This window comes from Bombyx mori, chromosome 22 (genome assembly GCF_030269925.1).
Source record: "Bombyx mori chromosome 22, ASM3026992v2".
NCBI classification, from domain to species: domain Eukaryota; kingdom Metazoa; phylum Arthropoda; class Insecta; order Lepidoptera; family Bombycidae; genus Bombyx; species Bombyx mori.
In genome coordinates this window covers 16,736,299-16,763,809 of record NC_085128.1, presented here as the reverse complement: position 1 = coordinate 16,763,809, position 27,511 = coordinate 16,736,299, and the positions used below count along the sequence as shown (strand labels likewise).

At 38.2% G+C, this 27,511-nt stretch overlaps 4 protein-coding genes across 17 annotated transcripts in view; 2 read left to right on the top strand and 2 right to left on the bottom strand.

Moving 5' to 3' along the window:
• Positions 1-3,691, top strand: part of LOC101735909 (uncharacterized) — a 47,769-nt gene extending 44,078 nt beyond the window's left edge. For all 11 annotated transcript variants that reach the window (XM_038018817.2, XM_062675063.1, XM_038018819.2 and 8 more), the window contains 3 exons: positions 1,860-1,970; positions 2,511-2,603; positions 3,286-3,691. In XM_038018817.2, the coding sequence (XP_037874745.1) occupies positions 1,860-1,970; positions 2,511-2,603; positions 3,286-3,551 (470 nt within the window). In that variant the 3' untranslated portion in view covers positions 3,552-3,691. The remainder of the gene's footprint in view (positions 1-1,859; positions 1,971-2,510; positions 2,604-3,285) is intronic.
• LOC101742196 (peroxisomal targeting signal 2 receptor) lies at positions 3,680-13,725 on the bottom strand. Of its 3 annotated transcripts, none has more exons than XR_005246006.2 (8): positions 13,563-13,725; positions 13,284-13,497; positions 11,380-11,562; positions 10,359-10,544; positions 9,130-9,247; positions 8,522-8,606; positions 6,415-6,690; positions 3,680-5,700 (listed from the first exon to the last, which is right to left on the bottom strand). XR_005246006.2 is itself a non-coding variant. In XM_004924238.5 (8 exons), the coding sequence occupies exons 2-7, from the start codon at positions 13,482-13,484 to the stop codon at positions 6,531-6,533; spliced, it is 933 nt and encodes a 310-aa protein (XP_004924295.1). In that variant the 5' UTR covers positions 13,485-13,497; positions 13,563-13,725; the 3' UTR covers positions 3,680-5,700; positions 6,529-6,530. The 3 variants fall into 3 exon arrangements, 1 of the variants encoding a protein (XP_004924295.1); XR_005246005.2 differs by having other exon boundaries at positions 6,472-6,690; XM_004924238.5 differs by having other exon boundaries at positions 6,529-6,690.
• An 18-nt stretch (positions 13,726-13,743) lies between these two features.
• Positions 13,744-15,977, top strand: LOC101742049 (arrestin homolog). The gene is made up of 6 exons (XM_004924236.5): positions 13,744-14,222; positions 14,304-14,510; positions 14,594-14,725; positions 14,804-15,155; positions 15,246-15,440; positions 15,513-15,977. The coding sequence occupies exons 1-6, from the start codon at positions 14,034-14,036 to the stop codon at positions 15,659-15,661; spliced, it is 1,224 nt and encodes a 407-aa protein (XP_004924293.1). The 5' UTR covers positions 13,744-14,033; the 3' UTR covers positions 15,662-15,977.
• Positions 15,978-21,972: 5,995 nt separating this feature from the next.
• On the bottom strand, positions 21,973-27,011 carry LOC105841350 (uncharacterized). 2 transcript variants are annotated; one of them, XM_012688767.4, is made up of 4 exons: positions 26,567-27,011; positions 25,885-26,000; positions 23,285-23,408; positions 21,973-22,713 (listed from the first exon to the last, which is right to left on the bottom strand). In XM_012688767.4, exons 1-4 carry the CDS (start codon positions 26,591-26,593, stop codon positions 22,057-22,059), a joined length of 924 nt encoding a protein of 307 aa, XP_012544221.3. In that variant the 5' UTR covers positions 26,594-27,011; the 3' UTR covers positions 21,973-22,056. The 2 variants fall into 2 exon arrangements, with proteins under 2 accessions (XP_012544221.3, XP_037875030.1); XM_038019102.2 differs by lacking the exon at positions 23,285-23,408 and adding an exon at positions 23,096-23,213.
• Positions 27,012-27,511: the final 500 nt, after the last annotated feature.

Below are 27,511 nucleotides of genomic sequence, written 5' to 3'. Positions count from 1 at the left end.
AAGCGCACATAGGTACACGCGCGTCTTTAATCCAGTCACGGAGCGAGCGGGAACGCGTCGCGGAGAACAAATCGCTCTGCTATTGACGCTTTTCATGTTAACCTACGCGTGCTCGTGTTGTGGTATGGCGATATGTGATATTTGACAAGAGCAGATCGCGGCCGTGTTTTGTTTCCATCTACAGAGGGATCTAGGTTGTCTACCGTAGATACGATACGATTTTTTTTTGTATTTGGAACGAAGTTCCTTATGGGACGATGCGGAGGGGTACCCTAACCGGGAAAAAACGTCCGTAACGTAAGATTTTTATTAGTAATGCACACAGTGTACGACTTAACTTTGTAATAACGTAGAAATTGGTAATGCACACAGAGTAGGACTTAACTTTGTAATAACGTACAAAAAATAACATATTTTTTTATCATTCATTGACCACGATCTCAGCGCGTTTGTTTGCGCAATACACTAACTCTTATGCAAACAACCGTGAATGAAGTGTACCACAATAAGTTCACACGTTACCGAACGACCGTGGTTTGTTGCGAAACCTCCAGTTTTATTTTCTTTATACCTCGAATAGAACTTAAAATTAATATTTTTATAATAAGGAACTTCGTTCCTAGCCGGTGTCGCACGTCACCACACATCTTTTTTTATTTCTTAGATGAGTGGACGAGCTCACTGCCCACCTGGTGTTAAGTGGTTACCGGAGCCCATAGATATCTACAACGTAAATGCGCCACCCACCTTGAGATATAAGTTCTAGTCTCAAGTATAGTTACAACGGCTGCCCCATCCTTCAAACCGAAACGCATTACTGCTACACTTCAGATTTTGGCAGGATGGTGGTACCTACCCGCCCGGGCTCACAAGAGGCCCTACCACCAGAATACTCTGCGGCAACATTTCGAACGCTGCCTTTTACATATAAACTATGAGTTTTTTTTCCTACCTATTCGCTGGTAGTCTAAGAGGCTATTCTAGCTACGCCCGGATGGGTAGGTGAGCTCACGGGCTCAACCTGAGAGAATTTGCTAATACTAGCCCTAGCAAGAGCAGTGCTTCGCAGAATCTACCACTGGATTGGAATGTAAACTACGTACCTCTGAAGTGTCCTCTCCTTTTTTTTTATTGCCCTTGTAGGCTGACGAGCATACGGCCCATCTAATGGTGAGTGTTTACCGTCGCCCATTGACCTCAGCAATGCCAGGGGCAGAGCCAGGCCGCTGCCTACTGCAAATCTCCTCTAAGGGGGGGGGGGCCAGAATATTATGCCATAAGATAATATAGAAGGCCACAATGATCGGTAAATAACGTTATCGACGGCTTAAAGATAAATATGTTATAAATCTTTAGTTATGTTAAAATGTATTTATTATTTCTATTCTTTTTGTTTTTAAGCTATTGCATAGCTTTTATCGCGGGCTTTGAGCGCGGCGACCGAATCAAGAAATTCCGTAACGAAAATAAAACCTAACACCCCCCACTCCGCCTACCATGTAGCTCGCGTTCAACACATTCACACGTTGCGCTTGTGTAGTGTTTGTGAATAAGCGCGCGGCGTGACGTCGCACTGCATGCGCTTCATGAAAAGTCTGCCCATCTCTCTCTCGCGCGGTCTAGCTTATGAGTGTGGAGGGGACAGTTAATGTTTTGCTTTTGTTAATTTTTATAAATATAGCTTGGTCTTATTTTATTATTGATTTAATATTAAATTATTATTGTCTAATTATAATTGCATATGTTGATAAAAATTCTATGCAATAGCTTTACCGCGGCGGTCCCCGAGTGCCACGTGTTTTTTTTTTTTAAACTACGTATATTTATTACTTAATCCTAATTGCATTTCACAATTTTAGAGTCATCATTGAAGAAACGTGCACTGAAAACGCGATCCGCTTGTGTTTACACTTCACTCATCGATCACTTCTTTATGCAGAGGGATTGTCTGGATCACTCGACCGATATGCGTTAGTGGAAGGGATTTTATTGAATATAATCGGGCTACTAAATATAGGATATGCATTCGCGAAGCAGCTGCCCTTGAGCTGTGAGGTCTCCTACGGAAGCGCTCGGGTGGTTGTTAGCAAACCTCACGCTCGTCGACCTATCCTGGTGAAACTTGCATTATTTAATAATCGCTTTTTTTACTGGTGGTAGGACGCATTGTGAGTCCGCACGGGTAAGTACCACCACCCTGCCTATTTCTGCCGTGAAGCAGCAATGCGTTTCGGTTTGAAGGATGGAGCAGCCGTTGTACTGTTAAAACGGAGAACCTTACAACTCATGTCTCAAGGTGGGTGGCGGCATTTACGTTGTAGATGTCTATGGGCTCCGGTAACCACTTAACACCAGAAGGGCCGTGAGCTCATCCATCCATCTAAGCAATAAAAATAAAATAAAAACACATATTAAAAATGCCAATTTTTTCCTGTCTCACTGTCGACGCGATCCTTAGGAGATAATATAGGTAGGTACCTTGGTCTACGTTCTCCGGTTTTATTTTTCAGAATCGAATTTCATCGTAAGACCTGCAAGGAATAAGACAACACAAACATGTTCCGAATGCAAAGTGAAAATTTTGAACGATAACATTAAGTCTGGTCAGTTCCTTTTTATATCTATATATTGTATAGAAATTTCGAACTATTTTTTATAATATCATAGTTTGAGAGAAAATTTAGAAAAGTGGTCAATTGCTAATAAAAAATGTGTAACAAAGATACCTAAGTAATAAAAATTTACAAATCGACTACGGCAAAGCGTCACGCCACGCCACGACAAGACAAGCGAACCGTGGTTTGTCTACCTACCAACATAGAGAAACAATTTCGTGGAGGGTTGTTTGGCTTGCGTTTGAAATAAATAGTTGAGTTTAACTACTAATGCTTGATAGTTGGGGGAGGGTCACAAATGACACATCAGCATAGAGCCTCGACGTTGGAATGGATCTATCGATTAAGTCCCATGTGTCCCAACCCTATTTTCCGAGCTGGCGCTAATACAAGATATAATATGAACTATGATGTCAAGCCCTGTGTCGAGCAGTTAAATTTTAAATATCACTCACTATCAATGCAAAAGTCACTAGAAACTATACACTATTCAAATTAATATTGTGCCTCAGTCTGGGAGAGGGTTGTCAAAGACCATTAATACTACATTTGGCAAACCGGAAATTATTACTTAGAAGCAAAAATAAGGAGGAGCCTAGCGATTCTTTAAGCACGCTTTAAAATCAGTCAGACCTAGCTTAATAAATTTAATTTTTAAACATCCAAACAGCGCCATCTAACGGAGCATTTCCGTACGAATTGCTGAATGCGGTGTTCATTGAAGCCTGCACTATGAAGCCAAGCGGCCGCCGAGAAATAGCCTGTCAGACCAACGAAAAAGCTGAAAGATTGGACAAAATTGCTTTACAATGTATTTTGTCGCCTGCACCTAGTTTGACTGACATTTGTAAGAGCGACAAACAACATTTGAAAGCGGTGTACAATATTTTGAGCGCCATCGAAGGTAGAATAAGGAGAATGAGAGCAAATTTATAGTGTACTTAGTTTTAATGATTTCTAATAGATGGCGCTTTACTAAAGAAAATGTTTTATCTTTCCATTAGAAGGCGCTTTACTAAAAAATGCTTTGTCCTGAGTTTAATTAAAAAAATAAAACAATATCAGACGTTTCGTAATTGATTTTTTTGTTGTAATAATCGTAAAATGTGCTTACAAACAAATATAATGCATATTAATGTATATGTAATGTAATGTATATATTTTATATTTTGATTTAAAAAACAAGTAATCCATGTTTGTGCGGTAAAGTCGATAAAGATTCAATTCATATTTATCTTGTGAAACTAGGCACCTTAGATTTGACAATACCGCAGTAAAATAAATGCATATTGTAATTAAATTACAAATAATTCCTTTTATTAATAATATATCAACATTCAATTGAAAATAGTTATTTTTACTCATAATATACACGATTCGTCTTAGTAAAATAAGACTTGCATTGAAAACTACAAATATGAGATGAAATATTTACAGTTAATTCGACATTTCTATGCGCAAGCCGACGTTTTTGTGTGTAGAAGTATTTTTTTACATTCAATAAATTAATTTTGTAGTAATCAAAGGCTTTCATCAAAGATAATCGAGAACTTTTTTAATTTAGAATTTAATCTACTATTGTTTTTTTTTATGCCCTGGTAACGTGACCTTTACGCCAAGTTTTATTTCTTCTTATATTCTCATATGAGGCAGTCAGCGCAAAAGTGCCCTAAGCTTATCATAGTATAGAGATAATGAGGTTGGAATTTACTTTTAGACTGCTTCGTAGGCAAAAACAATACGCATCGACATTTATTATGTTTTAAATTAATTGCAATATATAAGCGCGAATATGAAAAATTGTGGGTTAGGCCGATTTTGCACGGACGGTCTCATATATAAAATTGACATGAAGCAAAATGAGATGAAGATGTTTAATATGAGAACTTAATCAATCAGAATGAAATTAAATCAATCGACATGGGATGGAACGAGATAAAGTATCAGTAAAATTGTGGTTATTTTGTCTGTGGACGTTTTGGAAGAAACCTAGATGTCAAATCCAGCGGCTTTGTTGTATTTCCTCACATTTGGGCAGTTTCAATTCACAGAACTCCGCTTCTGTCTTAAGTTACAACTGACTTCAAATATACATTTAGATTGTTTACAATTTACGAAAATAATAAAGGATTTTTTTCCATACACAAAAACTATTTGCGAATATGAATATATGTTTTTAAATATAAATGATACACGTCGCATCAATAACGTTATGAAGCATTTTACATATGTACACATTCAATATAGAACTATAAATGGAACATTTTAAAATCTATCGTAAAAATTAAAATTAATTAACACTATTTTAGAAGAAATTTTCTTTCAATTAAAAACTAAAGCATACACTTCGATAACTGATAATAATAATAATTTGTTTTCAAAAGAGGCTGAAAAAAATGAGCTGATCTTGTCAATTTTTCCTTTTTTTTACCTTCAATGGCCAACGAGCTTACCGTCCCTGTGATTGAGAGCTCATGGACATCAACAATAGGCAAGGGGCCGTCTTCTGTTGCTGCCACCTCATCGCCTGTTATCGTCGCAGAGTTCTCGAAGGACTCATTCCAGGATTTCCCCTGAGCGGTATTGAGCTTGGTTTGAAAATTTCTCAGCTGCAGACAGCGTCTTGACTACGCCGATGGCATTGACAATGTTCATGATCCACGCTCAGACGGGCCATAAACTCATTTGTCTCGAAAGGCAAACAATAATCCTTAATACAATCTATACATTCAGTCAGCAAGTTCCCTGTTCGCACATCGGTAGCAAAGTTTAATATCTATAAACGACATTTGGACTCCTTAGAGGTCCACCCCTTGTCCGTGGATGGGGGGACGTCTGGGGGACGCTAGGGGGACGCATGGGGGACGCGTGGGGGACGCCTAGTCGCGTAGGTACAATACCAGTGTATTCGAGAACAGAGTGACGTCTATAGATATTAAAGCTTTTATAAAACGCGCACCGCTCGCTCGCCAAGCGACTTTCGACCCTGATACGTCAAGTTTCTTCACACATACGGTTCATTTTGGCACACTAATACTTCGTTTCCACAGCCATTTTTGTTTTCGCACCAGAAGCTTGGTGTTGCCTGAAAAAAAAAACAATACATTTAGATTTAGCAACCTGTTTTTTTAACATTTTTTTTTTAATCAATCGATATAAATGCGAATAAAATGTAATAATTTAATAATATATGTTAAATGTTGCCAAATTCGAACAAAAGAACAGAAATGGCAATTTTGGAAAAATATGAGTAAAAATGATCTGGTTGAACGCTCCGGGGCTCATCTGTTCGCTTCGGAGCATTGTGTACCTATCCGCGTGGACTCACAAGACGTTCTACCACCAGTTATTACGCAAATTATAATTTTGCGGGTTTTGAATTTTATTACACGATTCACCGTGGAAGTCACTCGTGAACGTTTGTCAAGTACGTATTTAATTCGAAAATTTGGTACGCGCCTAAGATTCGAACACCGGTGCATCGCTACATACTGTTAGGCCAGTAAGAGTAACGCTATATATCGCCGAATAGTCGAACGAATATCCAAGGATCTAGTAGCACCTAGAATGCTTGAGAAGTACAACGCCATCTATTATCAGATGGTGGAAACTACTACTAGAGATGTGTGGAATATTCTCGATAATTCTAGAGATGTGGTATCGGCTATAAAAGCGTTGCAGAGATGGCACGCAGTCAGTCAGTAATCGGAACTGCTCGAAGCGAAACGGAACAAGCGAATTGAGAGTTTTAAAGTGTTTGTGAAGTGTTTAAGTGTTGAATACAGTTTTTTAGTTGTACTTTGGTGGAATTTTATTTATCCCGAACTCCAGCGCGTAACAATACGAATGCATGCACCGGACGTCTTATCCTGTAGGCCGCGACTGCACGTGTTGTATGTAGGGGAGCACCGACCCTCACGCGAGCGAGCGCGGCGTGAACACGTGCACGAGCGAGTCCCAGCCGCAGTCGGCGAGCTGGTGCGGGCGCAGCGGGCTCCACGCCAGCCCGTACGTGAACTCCGAGTGGTGCCGGATCGTCTCCAAGGGGTCGCAGCCGCGCTTCAGGTCCCAGATTCTGTTCAACATTTATCGAAGTGAAATTTCTTTAGAATCGTTGTGGTTTCAAATTCGATGAAACAAAAAAATAAGTCCATAGAGACCCAAACACATAAATGTATAGGATTCAGCCGGCGAGAGAATGAGATAGAACACATTAGACGTGAAGTTAAAATATCAATTCACAGAGGGCGCTACCTCATACTATAAAAGATGATTTACAATTATTTACTAATGACAAAATTTTACACATACTTAGACATTTAGGATGATTGTATTTTAATTTTTGAAGGTTTCACTTCTATCACGTGGGAATTGAACACATGTTTTTTTTTAAATTTGATTTTGAACTAAATTGTACTGACAAAAAACTGAAGCTGTTTTTTTTTTAATAAATGCGCAATGTAAAGCAAAATAGAATTCTCATATACTTGGGCCATTACAAACGTGCGAGCTGAGTCATAAAACATTACGTTTTTTTTTTTATTGCTTAGATGGGTGGACGAGCTCACAGCCCACCTGCTGTTAAGTGGTTACTGGAGCCCATAGACATCTACAACGTAAATGCGCCACCCACCTCGAGATATAAGTTCTACGGTCTCAGTATAGTTACAACGGCTACCCCACCCTTCGAACCGAAACGCATTACTGCTTCACGGCGGAAATAGGCGGGCGTCAAAGGTACGTGACAATGCCGCGCAACTCGATATCGATAAAGAGATACCGGTCGGGTTCAGGTAGTCAGATGACGTGATCGTTGATAACTGGTACATGTAAACTGTAGGTTGTAGGTGTTTTTAAAAATTGTGTTAGTTATCATTAGACAATCCTACGCGAACCATGGAAGCATTATTCGATAACTGTAAATAACGGTTTTTTTTCGTTGTAATTATATTGATTTAAGTTTTATACGCACAACACTAGAAGTGTGAACGAAAGATCAGATATGGCTACAAGTGTGAGCGAGAGGTCTGATAAAAATGAATTATGACTCAGTTCGCACGTTTGTTTTTTTAAGCTATTGCATAGTTTTTATCGCGGGCCTTGAGCGCGGCGACCGAATCATGAAATTCCGTAATGAAAAAAACCTAACACCCCTCACTCCGCCTACCATGTAGCTCGCGTTCAACCCATTCACACGTTGCGCTTGTGTAGTGTTTGTGAATAAGCGCGTGGCGTGACGTCACACTGCATGTGCATTATGAAAAGTCTGCCCATCTCTCTCTCGCGCGGTCTAGCTTATAAGTGTGAAGGGGACAGTTAAGGTTTTGCTTTTATTAATGTTTAATATAGCGTGGTCTTGTTTTATTATTGTTTTAATATTAAATTATCATTGTCTAATTATAATTGCATCAGTTGATAAAAAATGCTTTGCAATAGCTTTACCGCGGCAGTTCCCGAGTGCCACACGTTTTTTTTTTTTTCTCCTACTTATTTTGATAGCCTGAGAGGCAATTTCAGCTTCACCCTAATGTTTGTAGGTGAGCTCACGGGGCTCAAACCGGAGAGATGCTAACACTGACCCTAGCAAGAGCAGTGCTTCGCAGCATCTACCACCGGATCGGAAACGCGACCCACTGAGAAGATCCGGAGAGAAACTCAGTGGGTTGTGTCTATGGGTTAATTCGCTCGTCGAATCATTCGTCGCAAGCGACGGGTTCGACGAGGACGGTGACCGGCGCACGTCTGTAATAGTTCAAGTATAGTAGCCGAATTCTCAGTGTTGATAAAAAAATAAGCGTGTTTTAAATAAATGCGCAATGTAAAGCAAAATAGAATTTCCAAAGTACCCAAATTCCCAGTGTTCGATTACAATAGCATGTACTCGTATATGTTGCGAGGTCACTCACCTCGTGGTAAAGTCGTACGAGACGGCGGCCAACACGGAGGGCGAGTGCGGCGAGAACTGCACCCGCCGCACAGCACACTCGCACCCTGCACGCAACACCCAGAGTTAGCATCGGCGTCAGGGGCCCGCGTCATCAGTCTGCTCAGTGCGAGTTTTTTAACGTTCTCGATAGCGTAAAAGTTAACTCTAATTTGTATGCAGCTGGAACAGCGCCCCTAGCGGCAAACGTAAGCAAACGTTTCAACTCCACACAGTTAACTTTTACGCTATCGAGAACGTTAAAAAACTCGCACTAATCACACTGATTCCAAATTAGGACTTCCTGTGTTATGGGTACCACAATTTGAATATTATGACATACATATATACGTTTTTATAAGGAAATACATAACAACATAATATCGATGTGAAAAACAGCCAGACAAAGAGCAAGCAAATTTGTTCATCACAGAAATGTTTGCCCGATGTGAGCATCGAACCCACGACCCTCGGCGCAACACCCAGGATCACTGACTACCGCACTACCGAGTCAGTCAATTTAGGTTGAGTAAACTGTGAATTCATCCTTCCTGCTTCGGCTAGACTAAGCGTCTACCTTCACGCGCGTACCTTTTAATGTGAACATCGGCGAGGTCAGTCTCCTGAGGTCCCAGCCACGGACGAGCCCGTCGGAGCCGGCGGTCGCGAGCGCGTGCGTCTCGGTACTGCTCCAATCGCACGACAGCACCTATCACCGCGCGCATAAGGTTCAATTCCGTGCCGACACGAGTATGACCCATGACAGAGCACGACGATATCAGATTTCTTTTTTTAAGATCGTCGACCTCATCGATGAGGCATTCGAACCGTCGAAAATTTTAAATGCAAATAATAAACGCTTTATAAGGCCATAGATCTGTGTGTTTAGAGCAAGTTTCTTAACGTTCTCGATAGCGTAAAAGTCAACTCAAATTTGTATGGAGTTGAAACGTTTGCCTACGTTTGCCGCGAGAGGCGCTGAACACTCGCACTAAGCACACTGGCGACGGTCGGACCCGTCCGTCTGAGAATCGTGGTCACCATTGGACGGTGCGTACTGATTGCGGACGATCTGCCGCAATCCATGCCGTCCTTGGCACTTCCCACCAATCTACGACTCGCGAAAAACCCAACAAAATATTAGGAATGCCTGTTTTACTCTCGATTACTATTTCTGCCGCAAATACATCTCGGCACGGCTAATTTTTCTCTTCCATTCTCTTCTATCAGCCGTCATCTCAACACTCACTCCTCTCTCTCTCATATCGTCAATCACACACTCCATCCATGTCTTCTTCGGTCGACCTCTTCGCCCTCTACCTTGCACTACCATTTCGATACATCTCCTAGTCACATGCATCTTCTCTCTACGCATCACATCGTCTTTTCGCATTAAAAGTGTACAATTTCCAAAAATATTCGAAATTGTGTCAATATGCGGAATCATTTGGTATCACCAGTATTTTTCTAATAAATACTGTCAAAAGAACGTAGTTTAGTTTTAGTTATTTTTTTTAGTTTACCCATGTTTTGACTACTATTAACAAAATTAATACATAATTTTATCTTACTTTAAAACACAGATAATGTAACTGGTACAAAATAAAAAATAAATGTTGCAAAGATGATTAATATTAAAAATATCACATGTTAAGCCTTTAAAACACTCTCCTGTAAAATTAGGAAGTTTTGAGATGATACAGTTTTAATGCGAGAAGACGACATGTCCATACCAAGCTAACCGTCTGCTTTCTGCCGCAAATCCATCTATGGTCAAAATAAGAATGATCCCATTGTAGAAACAAGGTTAACCCACTTACCTCGGCATCGTGAGCCTTAACGACAGCAGCAGGCCTCACGGACTCGCTGCAGGCCCATAGTTTGAGGTGTCCGTCCCCGGAGACCGAGGCGAAAGTGGCCGGCGAATGGGGAGAGAACACCGCCGTGTACACCAGCTGCGAATGACCCGTGAACGTGCTGAGACACGTTTCTGACTCGGGGTCCCACTGTAATGGTTAGTAAACGAAATGTCATCGTTCTTGTGACGAAGGGCTCGGCGAGTAAATTAACCCACAGACACGGCCCACTGAGTTTCTCGCCGGATCTTCTCAGTGGGTCGCATTTCCGATCTGGTGGTAGAATTTGCGAAGCACGGCGCTTGCTATGGTTCGTGTTAGCAGCATCGTCAGGTTTAAGCCCCGTGAGCTCACCTACTAGCCCGGTGACACTAATATGGTCCCCTAGACCAGCAGTTTAGGTAGAAAAAAAAACAAGAACGAAATGAGAACACATGGAACACATTGAAATAAATTTACATATAAAAACACAAAGTCTCACATTTCATCGCCAAATTAGACTATACCGGTGTAGAAAATCTGCAGACAGATCTAAAATTTCCTGAGAAAAGATATACTGAGCATGTGTTCACGAATAACTTCATAATGATTACAATCATTGGATATCCATTGAAAACTGTGTGGAGTGTGAATTTATTTGCGTACAATTGTACAATTGTAGAATCAAAATCTGGCAGTTTTAGTGGGGCAAACATTTGCATGTCAGCCTACCAAATGTATAATAACTGACAACTAAATTGTTCAAATGATACATGAACACAGATGAGACGAAAGTTCTTTTTCTTGTTGATTCTACATGCTATGGATAAAAAGTCAGGTTCCTATGCCAAATATTAAAAAATAAACAAAAATAAGGCCTATTTGACAATTTATCTATCATCTCTTTCTATCCTAGCAAAACGAATCGAGCACTCAGTTATTCTGTTAATGTGAAATAGCATGTTACAAAATTTAGCATTGAGAAAAGTTTTAAATATATGCTCACAAGTTTGACGGTTGTATCCCAACTGGCGCTCAGCAAATGGCCTCTGGGCCAATCAACGGAACACACTTCACTGGTATGCGCCCGGAGAACTCTCAAAGGAGCTGCACAACCGACCCTCCAAACAATCACTGTGCCATCACCGGCCCCACAGGCAGCCGTATTGTCTGAGCTGCCTGACCAAGTCTGGAAAAGAAACATGTAGCCTGTTGTCTCACAATATTTCTAACATTTTCGGAAATCACAGTAGATCACAGTGATCATAAATCTTTTTTTTTATTGCCCTTGTAGGCAGCGGTTAGATGGCTCTGCCCCTGGCATTGCTGAAGTCCATGGACGACGGTAACCACTCACCATCAGGTGGGCTGTATGCTCGTCTGCCTACAAGGGCAATAAAAAAAAGGCAGACTAGCATACGGCCCACCTGATGGTGAGTGGTTACCGTCGCCCATGGACTTCAGCAATGCCAGGGGCAGAGCTAAGCTGCTGCCCACCGCTATCAACTCTGCCTCTCAACGATTTATGAGTAGGTATCCATCCTCTCCATTGTATGAGTATTCATTTTTGTAATGAAACAAAATGAACATAGTTTCTTCACCTACACCTTTCCAGTAGTATTTGCAATTTGAAATATTATGACATGAAAAATACAGTAAAAGATCTCAAATGTAATTAAATAAATAGCAGCCTGCAAAAGTGAAGATCCCACTATGATGTCTTAATAACAATCAGGACTAAAGTATACATGCTCATACTTTGTTGTAAAATTAACAACTAGCGAATCCAGCTATGCTCACATATTTTATAGATGGATATGGGTTCACTACATCCATTTTTTTACTAACTTTGATACTACTCTGCCATAGACTATACCTGAAGTAATAAGATTTAAATTTCTCAAATCGTAAAAGAATAGTTATATAAATGAATGTGTTATGTCAACACTAAAAGCTTTAAATCTATAATAAATTAATTGAACAAAACTTAAAGCACGAGCTTAATGAGAACTTTGCAATATTACAGAATTAATGTTAAAATTGGTCAAGCAAAACACCCCTTTTAAACATAACAAACAAGGGTAATTTTATCTTATACATAACTCAAATTAACCTTTCTTCGAGTAATTTTACCGCTATCTAAATGTATTATATGTGATCCTGTTAGTGGCAATGAAAACAATTTTACACGTAAGTGACTTACATGGCTTCCTCGTGTGACCGTTAATGTGTTTGTGAAACTAGTATCATTCATTAATCTAAGATTCATTCTTTGGCGAAACAAACTAAGACAAATTTTTTTTCATTTTAGATTTGATTGCATTTTCTTAATTTTGAAAATGATTGAAGAAAGTTTATCTATTGGTCATAATATAGCATAGTAACACAGATAGGTACTTTCCTGCCTAAACTGCTACAGAGTAGGCAACAATAATATAATTGAAACTTTATGCTGTTGTCTCAGGGTACATTATTCGGAATATTAATTCAAAGGCCCCGATAACCATTAAGCAAGAGAGGTAAGCCATCATCGGATGAACTTATCCAACACAATAAAAATTTACATCCTTCGTTTTTTTATTTCTGATTTAATATTTGAATTTCGAATCTATCCACTATATTTGGTCATGTGGAATAGGTCTTAAAATGTAGAAAACAAAAAACTTAGTTCTGTTTCAGTTCAAAATGGCAATCAGCTTCTTGCCATGTCAGAATTGCCCTTGTCAAGTTTAAGATTCAATTCTTATTTTTATAGAAAAAACTGTAAGCAGGCACTTAAAAAATAAGGTATTATTTGTTGAACTTCTATGGTGTGGATGAATGATACACTTACAATTTCCTTAAGATACTATGGATTAAAAGATTAAAATTCCTTATTTATTTACTTGAAATTTCTGTTAAGCTATTTACCACATCGAAAAGTCCATCGCTCCACTCTAATTTCTGAACTTCGATCAAGGTCCCGCCATCAGGAGCAAGCTCTAAGAAGAACAAGGTTCCTCCGCCTGCCAATCCGTAATACTGGCTGGTGGCAACTGCCAGTGCATCAGGCCGAGTCCGAGAGAACCTGACGCTATATCCATGACGACCAGGCGTCAGAAATGTTGGCATGCTGAGAGTATAGCTAAACAAAAATTTATTAAATAAAAAATGATTCTGTTTTTTTATATTTAAATAATAATAACTTACTTTTACTATTTTACATTGTTCACCCTATTCATAGCAATCGTATTGGTTTTCTATCGAATTCTAATAAGTACTTTTATTGCTCTCATAAATGTTAAATAAAATTAAATAGTTCAAATCGAAACATAACCTTTTGATTCTGTTCTTGTCAAACAAAACGTCATTTGAGTGACGTACTCTTCGTTTGGGAAGTGTTGGGGTAACATTATCGATTAGGAAAGAGTATGCGTCAATGATAATCTTGTTAGATCGCTTACAGTTAAAATCCAATTAGTACTACTTATATCTGCATGAAACCTAACATTACCGGTATAAATAAGCTGGAATTTCCTATACCACTCATTTCTGGTGACAGCTTCAAACAATACATTCCACTACTTAATAAATTCTAGTCAATCCCATAATTCAATCTTTTATACGTTTTCAATTCATTTTACATTTATTTATTTTATCTCATCTCTTATTCAATACAAAATGTTAGATCTTATATCTCTGGTGTTGGTAGTTGCTGTTAAAGTGTTTAAGAAAACAACTCCAAATGGAAAAGTCACGGTTTACCTTGGCAAGCGCGACTTCATTGATCATGTGGATTATTGCGATCCTGTCGATGGAGTAGTGGTCGTTGACACCGAATATCTGAAAGGCAGAAAAGTTTATAGTCAGGTACAAAAAAGTGCAATGTGTTCTGTGCAGTGCTAAAATTTCGTTCGTGCTTATTAATTGGATGGATTTTCTATCATGCAGTTGGTGACAACATACCGCTACGGTAGAGAGGAAGATGAAGTGATGGGAGTGAAATTTTCCAAGGAAATGGTGATTGGACAAGAACAAGTCGTGCCTCTGGTCAATTCCAAAATGGAACTAACACCTGTCCAAGAAAAGTTGCTTAAGAAACTTGGTCCTAATGCTTATCCTTTCACTTTTAATTTCCCTGAAATGGCACCCAGCTCGGTAAGTTTAAAAGTATAAAGAAAAAGATTGGGCATAAATTAAACAAACAGTTCTTTGTTAATTTACAAATCTAATTCGGATAGGTGACACTGCAACCTGCTGAAGAAGATCAAGGCAAACCAATGGGCGTAGATTACTCCGTGAGAACGTATGTTGCCGAGCAAGAAGACCAGAAAAGTCATAAGAGGAGCTCCGTGACTCTCGCTATTAAAAAAGTATTTGTCTAACATGAAACAAAATAAAAGATTGTTATTTTTCAAATGATTTAAGCTGATTCACTTTATTTATTTCAGTTACAACACGCTCCGATAACTCGCGGACGTCGCCTTCCAAGCTCGCTGGTCAGCAAAGGATTCACCTTCAGCAATGGCAAGATTAATCTCGAAGTAACTCTGGATCGTGAAATTTACTATCATGGAGAGAAAATTGCAGCTAACGTGATCGTTTCCAACAACTCAAGAAAATCCGTCCGTAACATTAGATGTATGGTTGTGCAGCATGTCGAAATTACGATGATCAACTCTCAATTCAGCCGCCATGTCGCTTCTCTTGAGAGTCGTGAAGGATGCCCCGTGACACCTGGAGCTAGCCTATCTAAGACTTTCTACATGGTACCTTTGGCTCGTAACAGCAAGGATGTCCGCGGTACAGAATATTAATAATTTCAGAAAATCACTTGCGATAGCGGCTTCATTGGATTGAACTAATTCGTAATTATTTTCAAAATTTTTGCAGGTGTGGCCCTGGATGGCCATCTCAAAGAAGACGACGTGAACTTGGCTAGTTCGACTCTTGTTGCTGAAGGTAAATGTCCTGCTGACGCCATTGGTATCGTGGTGTCTTACTCTGTGCGAGTGAAGTTGAACTGTGGAACTCTTGGAGGAGAACTGGTTACTGATGTGCCATTCAAACTGCTGCATCCTGCTGAAGGTAACCATAGAATCAATTATGAAAAATAGTACTAGCTACATGAAACTAGCTTAAATTACTGTAATTTTACAGGCACTGTTGAGCGTCAACGTTTCAATGCAATGAAGAAGATGCAGTCTATTGAGAGACATCGCTATGAAAATACTCTTTACACTAATGAAGAGGAAGACAACATTGTTTTCGAGGATTTTGCTCGTCTTCGAATGAATGAACCCGAATAAATATGCGAAGGCTAAATTTAAAGCCGCATCCCTTCATGCCATCGATAATCCACAATCGATTTTCACAAACCACTAGTCATTACACAATTATTATTTATCATTTCATACCAAAATATACCCTATTTATCAAAAAAATCCATACATTTATCAAATAATATAAAGTATTTGATCTTTCAAATTTGAATAGCTATGTCTAAATCAGTAATCGCTTTAGTAAAAATACTATCTATTTTAATAAAAATATTATCTATTTATTAAAAAAATCTTACCTTTATTGTATGTCCCAACTATTTAAAAATAAAAATCACCAGAAAAACGGGTTATAATTTCACATAAAATCCTAACAACCTCAATTCAAGGACGAACTAGCGACTACTGTATCTAACACGATACTGATAACATGATTGCGTTTAGCGTATTCAACACAACATTTGCATACGCCTTTGTTACATCGATTAAGAATGGGGATGTGTCGCCGCCCTATCCGAGACATTTAGATCTTTTGTCCGGTCGAAATGTAGAGGGTAAGAAATGATAAGTCGTAACTACGTGTGATAGTAACCACATTTTATGGACTTAGAGTGTACTTAAATGGACAATAGAGTTCAGCTTTGACTAGTGTTACACTAAGGCCAGAATCATAGACATCAGAATCTAAATACGACCATCCTAACATTCAAACTAGAAACGAAAACTGCAATACAGCTTTTTTTTTATTGCTTAGATGGGTGGACCAGCTCGCAGCCCACCTGGTGTTAAGTGGTTACGGGAGCCCATAGACATTTACAACGTAAATGCGCCACCCACCTTGAGATAGAAGTTCAAAGGTCTCAGTATAGTTACAATGGCTGCCTTACCCTTCAAACCGAAACGCATTACTGCTTCACGGTAGAAATAGGCGGGGTGGTGGTACCTACCCGTGCGGACTCACAAGAGGTCCTCCCACCTGTGATCTTCGAGCGGTCGTAGCGATGCGATCATGAACCCACAAAATAGTTAGACTGTAATAAATAATATTAATATTTCTTAGTACTAGCCTTTTTGCTAAATAAAAACTGCGAAGGTACAGGACCTTCGAAGTTATCAATCAATAAATAACTAAATGCCAGTAGGTACCTACCAAAGTCAACGGCTAAGGTAAATTACTGAATATCTTTTTAAATTTCACTTGAAAAAGATATTAACATTTGCAGGGTAGTCTGATGAAACTATTGCGACCTTTGACAGCGAAAATAAAATTTTATTCTGGTCCACAGGAAAACCTAATTTATTTACACTGAAAAATAATTATAAACAAAATACGTTCTAGTATAGTCTATACGAACACAATCATTAGATAACAATAGTAAACTAGTGGTTCCCCAGTAGTCGAAATTCAACAATAATTAATTTCATAATTTAAAAAAAAATGGTATCCATGGTATTCATGTAGAAAATACGTGTAGGTACTTAATGGATAGGCTAATATTTATATGAGTGTTGGACTCCCTAATAATAATGAATGACTATAAATAATGATGTTAATTTTAAATGCCCTGCGACGCGCCCAGTACCGCTAGTATTGTCTATAAGTGTGGGAAACATACTTCTCTGTCCGCGCAATTTTCGTAAAAAAGGGAAAAAAGTTTTTGCTTCGCGTATTAATATTATTATATATATTGTTTATAACTCACGACAACTAAGAAAACTTTCTCACAGATCGGAAGTGTCCAAACCAGTTCCGCGGACAATGGACGCGGAAGACACTGTCCTGTAGGTACTCGCACAATTCATTCGCGAAGGGTTCGTCCTCAAACCAGTTTGACCGCTTACCGACGTGGGAACAACTGTCAGTGGAATGACCCTTTATTTGCATGTATCGCAATTTTAGCCGATACACACGGTCGTGCAGTTTATACAATCGTTTACGAATTTATTTATTTTTTATTGATTTATGTACACACAGAAAACAAGACATAGTACAGAGTAATAGGAAAAATATGTACAAAGGCACTGCTTATTTCTTTAAGAAATCTCTTCCAGCAGACCTGCGAGAGGATAATTAGAATAATAATAAAAAGTGATGAGTGTGTGTAGAACAAATAACACGTAACTAAAATAACAAATACAACATGAGAATTATAGTAATGCACATACACACAATTATTTTTAGCAGATATTTAATTAATAGCACTAGGTAGGTAATAAATAACATTGTCCAAAATATTAATAAAGTTAGCATTGCTAAACTGTCAACGCATTATACATTACGGATTTGTCACGTATACGGGAAGAAGTAGGCCCGCCTGTCGGATTAATACGAATTTTTTAACGTTCTCGATAGCGTAAAAGTTAACTCAAATTTGTATGGAGTTGGAACGTTTGCCTACGTTTGCCGATAGGAGCGCTGATCCAACTGCATTCAATTTGAGTTAACTTTTACGCTATCGAGAACGTTAAAAATTCCCACAAAGCACACAGGCCTCTTATTAGGCCACGATGACCTCTAATTGATAATATGCGATCATTATCTTCAAAAACATTATTTCCATAAAACAGAACAAACTATTCTATACCAATAAATTTATTTTAACACCACTTACAATCACACTTGATCAATCGAGCAATTAAAAAAAATACAAAAAAATCATGACACAACTTAAAATGGACCCCAATCTTTTTTTTCATCTAAGTCGCGTGCCATTTTTGCATCTCTATAGAGCAACACAATAGGGGATGTGTTCAAAGATTATTTTTCAAGCGTTGTTACCAAACAATAGTACCTGCATCTCTGTTAGATTATTGTATTTTTACATTTACATCTCATTATATTATGTTCTATTCATAATCTTTCTCTATAAATAACATTAAATAAAACTAATTTAGGCAAAATAATCCATCCTGAATACGATGAAGCTATCTATCCACACAGTTTTATATTAACGATGACCAGCTGGATCATATAATTTAATTTATCATACTAATGAAATACATACGAGAATACACACACACACACACAAAAAGAAATTTAAAGTTTAAAATTTAATCCCTTCAAGAGATAACATAATAATGAAGCATTCCAAATAAAATTTAAGTTCACATAATTTTACCATTAACAAATACATATTTGTTCGTCACGTCACAGTTCTGAAGAACTGCTAAAAGTTGGTAAGATAACACCCCTGTCTTTTAAAGCCCTCCCTTAAATAAAAGTTATTATTGTGACCCAAAGGCCAACGTACTTGCTTTATTGTCAGGTCGCGATAACAATCTCAGGGTCGAATGTCCAGGTCAATTCCCACGTCCCTTGTCCAAACAGGTTTCAAACCGAAAACTAAAGTTACCGTTGCTAACTGTTTGCTTAGAGTATAAAAAACGTGGTGTTTTATATCCTATTATTAATGTAAATGGTAATGTCAATTCGTTTATAGTTTCTTAGCAACTAATATTAATAATAGATATTCGGTTTACTTCGATCTGAGTATTGTTTTCGGGTATGTCTTGTTAATATTGGGCACAGATAATGAAAAAGAAAATTTCAAGATTTTGAATTTAACACAAAATTTAAATAGTTTTTTCTAATATGTCATAATAAAACGATACTCAAAAGACGCTGTGTTTCAGTTAAACCTGACCTAATCAATCAACATAAACAAACATATTTATTAAACAATAGAGAAGTTAGAAAACTTTCTCACAGACTGGAAATGTCCAAACCAGTTCCGTGGACAATGGACGCGGAAGACACTGTCCTGCCCTCGCATGATAATACTATACTCCGCGAAGGGTTCGTCCTTAAACCAGTCTGACCGCTTATCGCCGTGAGAACAACTGTTAGTGGAGTGACCCTTTATTTGCATGTTACGCTTTTTCCTGTCAGTAATCGTTATGTCTATGATTTTTTTGCACTTCTTATGGTAATTTTTTGGAAAATTTAGCATGACATTTGTAATTACCCGCAACTATACGTCAAACTAAAGTCCTAGCTTAACATTATCGAGCATTGGTACGCTATTTACTACTATACCTAATCATGATTAATAAAAAAGTCATAGAGAAATTTTAAATTTAGTTAAAATTATTGTTAAGGTTATTTTAGTTAAATATCAACTCTTCCATCAGCGTTTAAAAAGTTTGCTATCATTAAAATATGAAACGGCCAGCTTTGCACTAAAGTCAAATTCAATTATTATAAAAATTCTATACGAACTTCAGATTCGTATGTCAGGGAAATCAACGCCCTTTAGAACAAGTGTAATCCCTACGAACTGTCTATGATAGTTAAATCGCAGGGGTAAGGGTACTTTCTCACGAATTGTGGTCGAACTGGTTTGTCTTGAAAAGGTACCTAACTGTCGGACGGTAATATCCTTTGACCGATTTGTGACGTGCCGATTTCTACGGCGGACGGATCAGTGGTAATGTTGTCGCAGATGGGCAGGAAATCTCACGGGCTACTTCCTATTATCTGGTTAGCAAATCTTAAGGTAGACACTGTTTTTAGTTCATAGAGATTCACGCCGGATCTTCTCAGTGGGTCACGATTCCGATCCGGTAGTAGATTCAGCGAAGCACTGATCTTGCTCGGGCTAGTGTTAGAAATTCTCTGAGGTTGTGCCCGTGAACTCACCTAACGATCCGCGCAAATTGGAATAGCTTCTTATGCTACCAACGATTAAGTAGGGAAAAAAACAGTAGACTGACTGTCTAGTCAGCCAGGGAGTGCACTGAGGAATAGTTTGAGATGATACCATCATCTCGTTTCTACCTTCGCACCGCCCGCCACCGGAGTAGAGTTCATCCATACTACCTCGAGCCACTGCGATCATCTACAGTGCGTTTCCAGAGGTCTTTTTGCTCTTTGGTCATTCGGCTATGGAATGAGCTCCCCTCCACGGTGTTTCCCGAGCGTTATATTCTTCTTCAAACGAAGCTTGGCTCTGCCCCTGGCATTGCTGAATTCCATGGGCGACGATAACCACTTACTATCAGGTGGGCGTATGCTCATCTGCCTACAAGGGAAATAAAAAAAAAAGCCTAAGTTAATATTTTAAACGCTTATCTGTTCTGCCATGCTCTGATTTGACACGAAATTTTACTGCGATTTTGCTACGTCAAAAAACTTATCGCTTTATTATGTACTAGCGGCTCGCTCCGGCTCCGCTCGGGTCTTTAACAAAAAATTCAACGATATTTGACGTTGTTTTATTTTTAAAAATAAAAGAACACTTATTGCGGCATAACTACAATAGTTGGACAAATGCTGTCTCGACACTTTTTGTAATTAATAATGTATTCTACAAAGTCGTTGTACATTATTTTATTCTATCATCAAGAGTTTTCGCAGAGCACGCGATGTAAAGAATATTTTAGGTAATTTTTTACACCTTGGGTTACATTATTGGAGTTTTATTAAAGATCCCTAATTTTTTTCAAAAAATATTATAGCCTATGTCACTCGGGAATAGTGTAGCTTCCAAACAGTGAAAGGATTTTTCAAATCGGTTCAGTAGTTTCCGAGCCTATTCAATACAAACAAACAAACAAACCTTTCCTCTTTATAATATCAGTATAGGTACCTATAGATTTAATGCATTTACTACAGAGAAGTGAATGTCAATAAACAATTTCAACTAGACCAATTCCGTTGGTGAATGTTCTGTATAAATGGGGACATAAGATTTTTCACAGTCGGCCTAACACATTGTTCCCACAATGCCTAGCGGTGACCTATGGCAATTCTACTACTAATTTTATTAGTAACGGTTAATATTTGAAGGCGTATCGTGCGCATGTTTTGATTTGCAAAAAATTATGCCTAATTGAGTTAGAGTATCGTATGCTATTGTAGGTATTTATGAATGCTTGTATTTTATTGCCTATGGTGGACGACTTCGTTACCGTCGGTCATAGTCAATGGTGATGCCAAGGAACTGGGCGTAAAACAGAGGCGCTGACGCCAAGAATGGCAAATTTCTAAATTTACCATTTTGTATATTAATTATTGGTGTACGTATAACAAACCATAATATACGTGGGTTCAATTATGGTGAATATGAAATATTTTTGAAGATAATTAGATGCAACTATTTTGCGATAGAAATATGCAGGACACTCGTATCTGTCTAAGCTCATAAAATGCAATACCGCCTGCGAAGTAACTTTAATAAAATTTTATGTAAAATCCACTACATCTGGAGTCCATCCAACCCCAAACACCAGCACGTACAGTCAGTTACAATACTTTTGAGACTTCTAACTCTTGTCTCGGGATGTAGCATTCACATATTGATGAGTCATCCTTGCGGTAATAATAGAATGAGAAGTAAAAATAGAACCGTAATAAAAACTTTATTGAAATAAATAACTAGAAACTAAAAACATTACACACGTTCACTTAAATATTACTTGTACTATTAATTTGCAACTGGCTGTAAGACATACGCTTGTCCTGTGGCCCTATCAACGACATGTCCCGTCGAGGGTTCAAGGAAAAGTCTTGGCACCGAAGCAGCCGCCGTGGCTTCAGGTGGTTGATGCTGCCTCACCCCAGCACCGCCTTCGTAAGGAACAAAATGAGCCTTAAATTCAGGCTGTCTTTTAGGCTTTTCATTTACATCTTCCTCATCTTTATGACTCACGACCAGAACAACTTGATTTCTGGTTTCCTTCGAATCGTTATCCCTCCTCTGCTGTTGATGACGTCGGGGTTTCTTTTGCTCTACATCTGTTCGTTGAGGCGTGTCGTGTTGCTCCGCGGCCTCTTGCGAGATTTCTTTGTTTTTCTCCGGCAACGCGGTAAGCTCTCTGCGTTCGACTTTCGCCCGCGGATGGGCACGCTTCGATCGGCCGCTTTCATCGTAGCTCACCTTCTCCGGGTCATACTCGTCCTTTTCATAAATCGGGCTCTGCTCACTGGGCTCATCATAAGAGTCATGATGCTCATTATCGCCATAGGGACTGTCATCGGAATGATTCTCGTAACCATCATTATCGTTATTGCCGGAGTGACCTGCGTGGTTCAAATCCCAATAATGCTCACCGTAGCCCCCTTTTTTATCCCCCCATCGCACCTATGAGATTTTTAATGGAGAATATTAGTCTTAAGAACAAGATTAGTGACAAACGTGTATCACAGAAGAGAAATAAAGTTATTTGCTGAAGAATTAAAGTTAATATAAATGAGTTACAAGAAATAAGAAGAAACGGCAGTACCTACTACAGCTTGAGAAGTTATCTATTAGCATTTGAAATTAAATTTAACAAAATAATATTACGCAATACATTTTGAAAGTTGCCTTTTGTTAGTAATATAGTCTAGTAAAATAAACAAGAAGAGGCATGCGAGTTTGGAAAGAAGACGGCATTCAAAGAAGATACCTTCAATAAATATGGGTATTATTAGGTACAATGAAAGTTCTGGCAAAAATAATGAATGAAGCATGGTAAGCGTACTTTAGCAGAGAAAAGTCCAGCAGAGGGGCGGGACCTCTCGTGTCGTTCAGTGAAGTGGTGTTCGCTTCCCAACCGGTGCCCCTGATCGAAGTCCTCGGAAGTGGGCAAGTGCCTATACCTTCAGCCAAGCGAAGCGAAGCGGGACAGAGAAAGAAAAATAGATCTCGTTAATTAGTACATAAGGTATACTTTGCCCATGTCCCTGTGGTTCTTAAAGTCTTTCTTCTCGTAACGTTGCTCCCACGTGTTGGGGTCCTCACACACGTGACCGAACTCTATCTTGTATGGACTCAACTGTACTGAGAAAAAATCCCTATAAAGCAAATTTAGACTTTCACTTATTTACAGTTATAACTGGTTATTGTGGTGGAAAGTTTTATTGAAGCTTTGCGGAATATAAGCGTATGCTAGAATTTAAAACACAATATGAAGCCTGATATTAAATTATGCAAACTATAAATAGGCAAGGATAAATAAAATTCAACCGTTTTTTCTACGCTATTCAACAACCGGCTTTTTCGGTAATTAATAAATAATTGAAAACTCTTTTTCCTAACTTTACAAGAAAAAAATAAGAATACGAAATTAAAATGAAAATCACCTAAGACATAAATAACAAACCTATTTTGAAGTGTCAGTGATTATGGCTCATCTTTGAAAACTATCTATTTACAATGTTGCTAAAATAGTTAGGTTCAAGTTGGAAAAAAAAATTCAATCATTGAAAGTACCTTAATAAATTAAAATAAGAAGTAACGCTATTATTACCTTAAGCAAAGTCTTTCTCTGATTTCTAATTGCCTACTGTTTCTAATACACCAATAGTGACAAAACGAACGAAGTGAAAAAAAAGCCATTACAAACTCAACGCTTGTATGTATGCATTAAAGTTTGGTTTTTAAACAGCCAACTTGATGGCAATTGGTTAAATCGCCCATAGATATGGGCCATGTCATAAACACGGTCAGTCTACTGACTATTGTAACTGTCATCTTTTCAATCGTTTGTGTCATTATTGATGTTTTTGTTTGAATGACTGTTTTGAATTTGACTATAGAATTAATGTTCCAAAATAAATGATACAGCTATCAAAAAAAAAAAAAAACAATGCGGCTTTTTAATGTTACGGCGTCTCTAACAAACATTTTGAAGCAACCCTCCATCCAAATTTTATACATACACATAATTATGTTTAAGTAATATCTCTATCACACTACACTTACCAAGGTTCATCTCTGCACCCCCCTAAGGTAGACTGTCAGAGAATGCCTATGGCATTAAGTCCACCTTTATACTGTATAATATATAAAGTATTTATATATAAAAATGAATTGCTGTTCGTTAGTCTCGCTAAAACTCGAGAACGGCTGAACCGATTTGGCTAATTTTGGTCTTGAATTATTTGTAGAAGTCCAAAGAAGGTTTAAAAGGTAGATAAATATGAAAATGCTCGGAATTGAATGTGATTGATGTCCCCTCCCGTCGGACGGATTCCTTTTGTTTGTTTTAAGTTTATTATATACAAAAGTTTGGGTCTTTTATTGATCGATTGAGGCACTACGAAGTATGCCGGGTCAGCTAGTTATAAATAAATAAAATTTACACCCAATCTGAACTTTAAAATGTACGTCATTCAAATTTTAACTTACAGTGCGGACAATAGTAATATCGAATACCGATCTGCATATCACAATAGAATCTAATTAGGAGTGAAGGCTGTGTATTCGTTACGAGGCCACTTTCGACTCTTAATCAGCAACTCGATTCGAAAACGAAATAATTCTCGTTTAGATTACAAGTAAATGAACTACAGCTTTCATAATAATTTGAATTGGGCAAGAAACTATGTACATTTTATGTTAACTAGTGGGCCCCGTAGTAGTCGAAATTCGACTATAATTACATGGAATTGTAAGTTTGTACACTATTATAATTGTATTTTATACTTTTATAATCACAAATTTCGCCAAGGTTACACTATAAAAAAATATTAATAAAGACAAACAATATTTAATCTATTCTCAATTTGAACACAGACGTCAAGAGCAAAAGTTTGACAATAAATAGTACATATGCATGCGTGTGTGCGTTAAATACATGTTATGTAGTGTGTGTAATGTTTTCTTTATTGACTTAATGCATCTTTTATGCATTATTTAAAAAAATATTAGCATTGTGCACTTCTTCTCTATTTTCTCTATAAGTGTGGAAAATTTCATACTCCTCCGTCCGCGCCATTTTCATTTAAAGGGATACAAAGTTTTTGCTTCACGTATTAATATATAGATAAAATTACTTAAGTTTTTATATTTTTTTATTGCCTATATGGGTGGACGAGCTCACGGCCCACCGGGTGTTAAATGGTAACCGAAGCCCATAGACATCTACAACGTAATACCGCCACCCACCTTGAGGCCTGACTAAGGTCTCACTTTTTACCGTACAACGGCTACCTCGCTATTCAAGCCGAAACGCATTGTTGCTTCACGGCAGAAATAGGCAGAGTGGTGGTACCTACCCGTGCGAATTCACAAGGCGTCCTACCTTTCATCTTCCTTTTCTCTGTCATACTGTCTGTCATACTCTTTTCCCTTTCTTGCCGTTTTCTCTCACTTGCATCTTAACGCTCCGTTTCACACTATTTTCATACGTTCCGTTCTTACCAATCCTACATTATCAATCAGTAATCAGTTAAAGGTGTGGCAAGCTTAAAAGCTGTTTTTTATTAACCAAAGCATATTAATGAAGGATTGAATACTTGAAAATTTAAATTGAATTTGTGTGCTTACTGAAAGAACTTAGCCTGTGCTTCGACGGTGGCCGGATTGCTGGGTGGAGTCCGAACTGTGACGGCCCTCGCCGGGACCCAGGAACCTTGGAGCACGAAAAAACACCAGAGCCATTTCTGAAATGTGAGCATTTGAACCTTTTTGACAATAAGATCATATCTAAATTTAGCAACGCTCAACGAAATGTTATGATTTTCTAATTTGCAACCGTAAAGTTAAGAGTTGTCCCGTATCGAATAAAATCTTCAAAATTGTTTTTTTTTTTATTTTTTTTATTGCCTTTGTAGGCAGACGAGCGTGCGGCCCACCTGATGGTAAGTGGTTACCGTCGCCCATGGACTTCAGCAATGCTAGGAGCAGAGCCAAGCCGCTGCCTACTGTTTCGGAAGTATCTTCTAGCTCTGTTAAAATGTGTTTCATTAAAAAACTGCACTATAGTTTTTTGTTTCATAGATTTTTCACAATGGTTTGCCGCGCTTTCTTATTTTGAATTTGATAATAGCATCACCATTTTGACTGAAACGGCAGTTAACAAAATCGAAATCATTTGACACTACAGAACACAGAGGGTTACAATATTTCAAAATGAAACCTTTTTTTTTTAATGAGATTTTAGAGCAACACTTAACATTTTGTTTACTCATCACCAAAAGTACTTTAAAAAAAATATCGATATATTTACCGTTGTTCCCAAAACCCGTGGTGACATCTCGACTGAACGATGGTGTTTCCAAAACGACAGTGACCGTTAGATCATTTATAGACAGCAGGTGATCGTCCAACGTTTTCAGGGGACGTAAACATTTCATTGCAAATGTTGCGTTGTATTTTAACGCACGTATTTTTGCATTGTTTAGTTGTAATGAGTTTTTGTTTTGGCTATATGAAGCAAACGATTTTAGTGATGCAATACTCAGCTTTTGTTAATTAAAACAAAAACAAAAAACACTTTACTCAAATATGATTAAATCAGTAAGTGCGGATGGTTCTAATCTATTTGGCTTCAAAACTATAATTCGGTCATTTCAAAACAAAAGCTTTTTGTAGTAATAAAGTTCAAACTTAACTTTCTTGTGATGTCTGAATGAGTTCAATCAGAGCGTATCAGAGAGCGTCTAACTATTCAATTCCCGGTGAACGGTTGATTGGATTTAATGAGAGTTTGATTGTCCAAAAGAAGTCTCTCATAGAAAATTATCGTTTCACCCTTTATACCTGAAGACATATGACTGAAAACTTAAAAGGATGGAATTGCATTAGGTGGGTACCGAATCCGTCATATCAGGAGAATTTACCAATTGAACCGACGATGCCACCAAGTCTACCAGTAACCAATCCCAAGTAAACCACCAGTGCTAACGTAGAAATAATAGTGACTCTAGAAAAATAGATTGTTTATTATTTAGACCGGGAGTGATGTGAAGTCCGGATCCACACGCATGTATTATGACTTTTTTGTTATTGCCTTTGTAGACGATAGAGCATACGGTCTACACAGTGAGTGGTCACCATTGCTTACCGACATCGGAATTACCAGAGACAAAAGCGCTGCATGCTATTCGAAGTATCCATTAATTTTTGGGGAGGCTTAAACGACAAAGGGAAGAACTTCCACCGAGCGGGTGAT

Bases quoted from the DNA above. Each gene is read 5' to 3' on its own strand.
- LOC101742049 (XM_004924236.5), top strand. From the start codon at position 14,034: ATGTTAGATCTTATATCTCTGGTGTTGGTAGTTGCTGTTAAAGTGTTT. The intron at 14,223-14,303 runs GTACAAAAAAGT...TCTATCATGCAG, and splicing joins GCAGAAAAGTTTATAGTCAG to TTGGTGACAACATACCGCTA. The intron at 15,156-15,245 runs GTACAGAATATT...AAATTTTTGCAG, and splicing joins TAACAGCAAGGATGTCCGCG to GTGTGGCCCTGGATGGCCAT.
- LOC105841350 (XM_012688767.4), bottom strand. From the start codon at position 26,593: ATGTCACCACGGGTTTTGGGAACAACG. The intron at 23,409-25,884 runs GTAAGCACACAA...TTTGCTTTATAG, and splicing joins GCACAGGCTAAGTTCTTTCA to GGATTTTTTCTCAGTACAGT. The intron at 22,714-23,284 runs GTATACCTTATG...AAAATCTCATAG, and splicing joins ACCACAGGGACATGGGCAAA to GTGCGATGGGGGGATAAAAA.
- LOC101742196 (XM_004924238.5), bottom strand. From the start codon at position 13,484: ATGCCAACATTTCTGACGCCTGGTCGTCATGGATATAGCGTCAGGTTC. The intron at 8,607-9,129 runs GTACGCGCGTGA...TGTTGCGTGCAG, and splicing joins GCCGATGTTCACATTAAAAG to GGTGCGAGTGTGCTGTGCGG. The intron at 6,691-8,521 runs GTGAGTGACCTC...AATGTTGAACAG, and splicing joins TCGTACGACTTTACCACGAG to AATCTGGGACCTGAAGCGCG.